General features: G+C 44.8%; 1 protein-coding gene across 1 annotated transcript; it reads left to right on the plus strand.

The window, feature by feature from the left end:
• The first annotated feature begins 6,705 nt into the window (after positions 1–6,705).
• On the plus strand, positions 6,706–7,650 carry LOC107298078 (olfactory receptor 13H1-like). Its single transcript, XM_015827441.1, has one exon. The coding sequence runs from the start codon at positions 6,706–6,708 to the stop codon at positions 7,648–7,650; it is 945 nt and encodes a 314-aa protein (XP_015682927.1).
• The last annotated feature ends 97 nt before the right edge of the window (positions 7,651–7,747 follow it).

Below are 7,747 nucleotides of genomic sequence, written 5' to 3' on the forward strand. Positions count from 1 at the left end.
GGCAGACTTACCTCCTGCAGGGCTCCTGATTGGCCCTGTGCCTGGGTGCCCCACCCCCTGGGAGAAGTGCGGCCAGGGCCTCGTGGCCTTGGAGCCACCCAGGGAAGCCCCGGGATCCCTGCTGGGAGCGGCCTGCTGGAGGCTCCGCTGAGCGGGACAGCCCTCCCGCAAGCCGTGGCCCAAGGTAGACCCAGCCCCTGCGATCCCCAGCCAGCCCGGCCATTGACCCCGCTGGCCGGGAAGGCGCGCCGGAGTCCAGGCTGCCAGGAAGGAAGAAGGAGATGCAGCAATGGTAGGAGAGGAGAGCCTCCTCCTGGGGCCCGGTGCTGGCAGCTGCTTCCTTGCCCTCCTCTTCATCCTCCCCTTCTTCCCCCTGCTGCCCCCTAGGTGGCTTGGGCGGGCGCCGGGACAAGAGGGGTGCCTGGGGGGGAGCAGCCGGGCTGGCAGAGGGGCTGGCAGGGGCTGTGTGGCACCAGCCCGCACCGCAGCTCCATTGGATGGGCGGAGGGCAAGGCCGGGCAGCACGGAGTCCTGGCTGGGGCGGCGGCAGCAGTGGTTTCCTCGCCCTCCTCCTCTCCTTTCTCCTGCTGCCCCCCAGGCGGCTCAGGCGAGTGCTGGGACAAGAGGGGTGCCTGGGGGGGAGCAGCCAGGCTGGTGGAGGGGCTGGCAGGGGCCGCGCAGCACCAGCCCCCACCGCAGCTCCATCGGATGGGCGGAGGGCGAGGCCAGGCAGCGCGGAGTCCTGGCTGGGGTGGTGGCGGCGGTTTCCTCGCCCTCCTCCTCTCCTTCTTCCTCCTGCTGCCCCCCAGGTGGCTTGGGCAGGCGCTGTCCCCACCGCAGCTCCATTGATAGGCAGAGGGTGAGGCCAGGCAGCGCAGAGTCCCAGCAGGGGTGGTGGCCGGGGGCGGCGGGGACCCCGGATGATGCAGCCGTGCCGCCACCACCACAGGAGCCACTGCCTCTCGTCCTGCTGCCCCTCCCCGCCTGTTTGGCTGAGGAGACTGGGCTGGGGGCGGCTGTGACCCCTGACGATGCTGCTGTAAGAGAGAGAGAGGAAAGAGAGAGAAACAAAGGAAAAGAGAGAGGAAAGAGAGAGAGAAAGAGAAAGAGAGAGGAAGAGAAAGAGAAAGAGGGAGGAAACAGAGAAAGAGGAAAGAGAAAGAGAAAGAGAAAAAAGAGAGAGAAAGAGAGAGGAAAGAGAGAAAGAGGAAAGAGAAAGAGAGAGAGAGAAAGAGAGAGAAACAGGAAAAGAGAGGAAAGAGAAAGAGGGAGGAAAGAGAGAGAAAGAGAGAAAGAGGAAAGAGAAAGAGAAAGAGAGAGGAAAGAGAGAAAGAGGAAAGAGAAAGAGAGAAAGAGAGAGGAAAGAGAGAGAGAAAGAGAGAGGAAAAAGAGAAAGAAGGGGAGAGGAAAGAGAAAAAGAGGAAAGAGGGAAAGAGGAAAGAGGGAGAGAAAGAGGGAGAGGAAAGAGAAAGAGGAAAGAGAAAGAGAAAGAAAGAGAAAGAGGGGGCGAGGAAAGAGAGAGGGAGGGAGAGGAAAGAGAAAAAAGAGAGGAAAGAGAGAGAGGGAGAGGAAAGAGAAAGGAAAGAGGGAGGGGGAGAGAGGAAAGAGAAAGGGGGAGAGAGGAAAGAGAAAGGAAAGAGGAAAGAGAGAGACAGAGAGAGACCGTTTTGACATCTAAAATGAAGATAACACTGCATATATCCTTGTTTACCTTTATTTTATATATACACACACAAACACAGATACATACATACATACATACATACATACATATATATATTAAAGGTAAAAAAGGATATATGCAGTGTTATCTTTATTTTAGATATCAAAAGGGTTTTGCGGCTCCCAGTGTTTTGTTTTCGGTGGGAAACGTGTCCAAGTGGCTCTTTGAGTGTTTTGGGTTGCCTACCCCTGGCCTAACCCTTTAAATGCTAAACATTCTAACATACAGATCTCAAGCTAATATATGCTCTGGCCAGGGTTATACTGGTCCAACACAGCTTGGATGGGGGACAGCAGGCTTTGACTGAACCCTGGTAAAATCAAATGGCTTTGAATGTGTGGAGATTTGGGACCAGGGACTTTAGCATCTTTAGGTCTAGATTGGGTTATACTGCCCCAGCTGGACTTGTGATTCCTGCTCAAAGAACAGGTGGCAGTCATGGCTAGGGGACCCTTTGCACAACCACATGCTGCATGCCAGTTGTGTCCTTTCCTGGATCAGGAGTCCCTGCACTCAGTCAGTCAAGCCCTGGTCATCTCATGCTTGGTCTATTGTAACACGGTCTTCTTTGAAGAGTATTTGGAAACTATAGCTGGTAGTTTCTGGGTCCCCTAGGTGGCCCATGTTACACCACTGTTCTGCGGGCTGCACTGGTTGCCCAGTTTGCTTCCAGATCCAATTCAAGATGTTGGTTATCACCTTAAAGCCCTTCATGGCATGTAACCAAGTTACCTGAGGAACTGCTCATCACAAGGGGATCGGCCCGCTTACAACTTCACTGGCAGAAGGGACATGCTGTGGACCCCATCAGTCAATAAATCCCAGGAGGTGGGCTCCAGGAGAAAAGCCTTTTTGGCAGTGGCTCTCATTTTCTGGAATATTGTGGCCCTGAGGTGAGATCCGCACTCACTCTTTTGGCCTTCTGAAAGGGCCTGAAGACCTCGCTCTGACAATCAAGTGGAGCATATCTTCCTGGAGGTGGTTAATGGACTAAAATAAGATCCCACCTGCTCCCTGCATGCAACTTGATCCTTATCATCTTGTCAATTTCAAACCAATTTTAGTGTTAATATTGTTTTAAAGTTTCAAGGATTTATTTCATTTTTATGTCTGTAGGCCACTTAGACTTGCCACTAGGCAAGATAGGTGGCATATCAATTTATTGATAAATAAATAAATAAATAAATAAATAAATAAATAAATAAATAAATAAATAAATAAATAAATAAAGTAAGTAAGTAAGTAAGTAAGTAAGTAAGTAAGTAAGTAAGTAAGTAAGTAAGTAAATTCTGGATCAATTGAAGCTTCTGAGTGGTCTTCAAGGACAGCCCCATGTGGAACACATTGCAGTAATCTGAAGGGGAGGTGACCAAGGCATGAATTACCGTGAGAAAGACTTTGCAATGTGTTCAGGAAGGGATGTACATCCAGGAAGGGATGTAATTGGCATATTAGATAAATTTGTGCAAAGTCTCACCCCCATCCCTAGCCATGGCTGCCACCTGTTCTTGAGCAGGAGCTGTGGGTTCAGAAGGACCCAAATTGCACACCAGCTCAGTCTAGGGAGCTATCACACTCTCCAAAGTCAAGGATGGAATATCATCTGAGTCTGGGTGGCCAAGAACCCAAAGTCACTCTGTCTTTCCAGGGTTGAGTTGAAGCCTGGTCCTCCTCATTCAGACCTTTGCTCTTTACTCCTGCCCTGCAACTGAAAGATATTGTAGAACTTGAATGGCAGGAGAACATATTTCATTTCTTCTTTCAATCGTTCAAAAAGTAACAAAATATGTCTACCTCTGAACTGCTTAGTGCTGCACTATTCCTCTGTCTTTGTAGTGGCTGCCTTTTAAAATTGATCAGAACATTGCTCACAAATAACCAAATTCCAAATTTGAGATTTCGAATTGGAAGCAACTGTTCAGAAGGCTCCGAGGAGGCTTGGATAATGGATTGTGTTGGGTGAGTCTAGGATTTTAGCCTGAGGACCCCCAATCTCAACCTCAGAATATTGCACATTAAAACTATATGGTCAGCAGCACATCATACACCTGTTCCAAGCAAGTGGTCAGGACACTGAAGGGCAACAAGATTTAGGGCAACATGACTTCCTTCTGGAATGGGAGGGGAACGTGGCAAAACAGCTATATTGGGATGGTTTACTCTGAGCCATTCAGAATAAAAAGAAATGAAAAAAGAGACCGTCCAGGATGGTCTCCAAGCTGCTTTGGTTCTCTGCCTTGGTGGGAATCCAGGTTAGAATGAAGATCTATAATCATTCTCATTTAGGAAAGCCTGAGAGTAGAAGGAAAGGGAGGAAAAGTGAGACAAGGAGAAAAAGGTAATTTAAAATTTATAAAGTAGTAATGTTTTGAAGGATTTAACATTATTTGTATACCTCCTATGACAAATCCAGAGTACTCCTTGCCCTTGAGTGACAATGGCCCATTAGCCACCTCCAATGAACATATCCACATGTCACTACTACTTGTACCTCATCATCTATCTGCAGCTGAGGCACCCTGAGGATAGCTTTAAGCAGTCTGTTCTGGACTGTTTTCTCTCATCTCATCCCACCTTCAGACTCTACAAAGAGAAAACTGATGTGAATAAGGGAGTGGGTCTGAAATGAAGGGTTCCATGTCAGCAAAGGTGGGTCTCCCATTGGTTCGGCCAGGTTCCTGTGGGACCGCCCCCTTCTATGTGGTCATTAAACTATTCTCCCACCTCTGGGTTCTCTTTTGGTTGTGAAGGACATCAGAGCACTGGCTTCCACAGCCATTTCATGCTATAAATTTCTGAGAAGCTAAAAAACTGATTTTGTTGTAAAGCAGTCTGTCTAGAAAAGAATGGCACAGTTGAACTTAAATAATGAAATAATTTCTTTTTTCGACTTTAAACCTAATGGGCAAGAAATTCCCTTGAAATTCAATTAAAAATCTGTCGTTGGAATTTTATCTGGGCCTTCTTCCAGCAGAAATGCCATTTATTACCCACTGGGGAAAAGATGAGAATGAAAAAAAACCCCTTTTACCTCAAGGAACTGGCAGTGTTGTTCTCAACGCCAAAGCAAAGAACAGATCTCACACATTCTCCTTCTGCTAATTCCCCCCCCCCCACTTCAAGTGGTTGTTGTTCTTCTCAAGCGGTAACTCAGGAGTGAAACCAGCCACAATGAGGAACACTACCTTTAGCAAAGATCGTATGAATGGATGATGCTAGAACTAAACTTCATCAAATCCCCAGTTTCTTGGAAAGCAAATAGTGCCATTTTTCCCAACTTTGCTCTTCACAATTACTTTGCAAGACATGAAAAAAATCTTTGGCCATTTATCACTGGAAGAACACTGGGTAAGCAAAACTTTAGAATTAAAAAGACAAATACAGAAGGCAATTTAAGTAGGTAGCTGTTCTCTGTTTGTATCTGTAAAAGAAATCTTGAATTCATGGAGACCTTGATCCAGACAGGATACTTTGAAGCCATGTCTTTAGAAGCAGCTTTCCCTGTTGGCAATCATAGGCAGTTGCTATAAAATGAGCACAACGTGCAGATGCCAAACTTTATCATATGTGTTGGGGGGGAGTGTTTGTGTATCTATATTTGTGTGTGCATGTATCTATAGACAAAGCAGGACTATCTTCTATTTGCTACTAAATGTGAATAAAGAATCTGAGACAGAAATAGGGCGAATGATCTTTAAAATATCCATCTGAATAAAAGCTAATTCAAAAAGGAGGGACAGAAAAAGGAAGTAGACGTAAATTTCAATTAAACAGAAAGCTGATGCAAAAAAAAGGAAAGAAAAAAAAAAGAAAAAAGAATGAGAATGGAACTGTGGCTGAAATAAATTCTATTGTCTTCTGGTTATTCTAATGCTTATCGTTTCGATAAGGCTGGACTTGTTGCTAGTATCTCTTCTCTCTCTTCTCTCTTTATCTTTTATTCCAAGAATGTTTTTCTTTTTGTGAGATTTAGTCTCTAACCAACCTCCATTCTCAATCTCCACTTTTATGGTAAATTACAGCCTGGGGAAGAGGCCAAGAATTTGCTTTATAATCTCTCCTTTGGATTCTAGTACAGCACAAACAAGTGTCCTGGACAGTTTGAGAATGGATTACCTAGTATGTGGTTAGTTTTTCCTAATAAAAGTATCAGCCTATTTTCTATTCTGAGTAGAAACATAAATTTTCTCCAATATTTGCACCCTCCCAAAGAATTAACTGGTGTCATTAAGTGAAATTCTGATCATCATTTAACTAACAATAATTCCAAAGTATTATCATTAGAAAAAATATCAGTGCACTGCTTATAACATAATAAAGCAAAGGAAAATGAAGCTAAGGCTGATATCTTAATAGAGATGCCTCAGGTTTAGTAACAACACTGTGCCCTGCAACAAATTGTACTTGCTTACAATGTACCTTGCTTACAATGTACAAAGCCTTTTTGGGCTCTGTCAGATCCAAAGAGGAAAGGATGGTGTCCTTGCAATCAGCGCTGATTCTACTTTGTAAATTATCTGAGTACTACAGCATTGCTTGTAATGAGTTGACTCAGGACATTTTTGTTTGGTTTCAGTAACCAGGATGGGGATGAAGCTACTGCTTTCAGCTTGCTGCTTTCATTACTTTTGGAAAGAGATTTCTCCATCTTCAATCTGGGAGTGGATTTGAATATCTTGCTATGAGAGAGAATGTAGCTTATTTAGTTTTGGCTTAGCATTTTATGCAGTCACTGCAGTTTGCAAACAATATACTCCTTAATGCAGTGTGTGAACCCACGCATGTGAGAATCCAACAATTGTATTCAATAAATCATGGTTAAAATAAATTCTGTCTAAGCATGATGTGCAAACAGTTTTCAAACAGATACATTTTTATTTTTTCTATATAGCTTTGGCAGCCTAAACATTTAAAGTGAAGGTATTGCATCTCTCCTGAATGTAGTCAGTAATCACACCATTCTTTCTTTCCTGCAGGGGAGAATGAGAGAAAATATAGTAGGAACTTCAAATAAATCACTGGTGACTGAATTTATTCTGATTGGATTATCAGAACATCCCAGAGCTCAGATTGTTCTCTTTTGGTTCCTCTTGATAGTGTATCTCATAAGCTTTCTTGGCAATGGACTCATCATCATGTTGAGCATTGCTGACCCCCGGCTTCACACCCCCATGTATTTCTTCATTTGTGTCCTTTCCACCGTAGACTTTATTCTTACCAACAATGCACTTCCTGAGATCCTGGTGAACTGCTTCATCTACAGACCCACAATTTCTTTCTCCAGATGTTTGGTCCAAATGTACATTGGCTTATTTCTGGTTGTAGCAGAGTGTATTGTTTTGGCAGTCATGGCATATGATCGCTTGGCAGCTGTATGTCAGCCATTATACTACACGCAGATCATGAGTTGGAAATTATGCTTTTATCTAGTAGCCATGTCAGTGGCCATTGCCTTCATGACGACACTGATCAACGTGCTCTTGCAGCCCACTGATTTCTGTGGCCATCGCATCATCAACCATTTTGCATGTGAGCTTCAATCCTTACTCAAACTGGCTTGTTCCAACACAGTCAGTGAGCTCTTTATGCATATCTCCAGCCTCTTTCTTCTATTCCCTCCCTTTGGCTTCATAGTGGTGACATACATCCGCATAGGCCTGGCTATACGATGTATAAGCTCCACCCAGGGACGCAGAAAAGCCTTCTCCACCTGTAGTTCTCACCTTGCTGTGGTCAGTGTCTTTTACGGAACAATCATGATCATGTACTTGAGACCCGAAGGGAAATCTGTTTCTGAAAAGGCCAAGGTCATATCCTTAGCATATGGGGCTCTGACTCCCATGCTCAACCCTCTGATCTACAGCCTGAGAAACAAGGATGTCAAGGGGGCATTTTGGATGCTGGTTCAAAGAAAAATCTTAATGTAATGTAGTCACCATCTACCATGTAGGTTCTTGTTGCTGAAAATCTCTAGTAACCTTTTAAAAAGGAATTTAATAACCAGCTTTACTGCTCCTAGTAAAC

The sequence above is a fragment of the Protobothrops mucrosquamatus genome, unplaced genomic scaffold, assembly GCF_001527695.2.
Source record: "Protobothrops mucrosquamatus isolate PMUCROS unplaced genomic scaffold, P.Mucros_1.0 scaffold3701, whole genome shotgun sequence".
Taxonomy (NCBI): Eukaryota; Metazoa; Chordata; class Lepidosauria; order Squamata; family Viperidae; genus Protobothrops; species Protobothrops mucrosquamatus.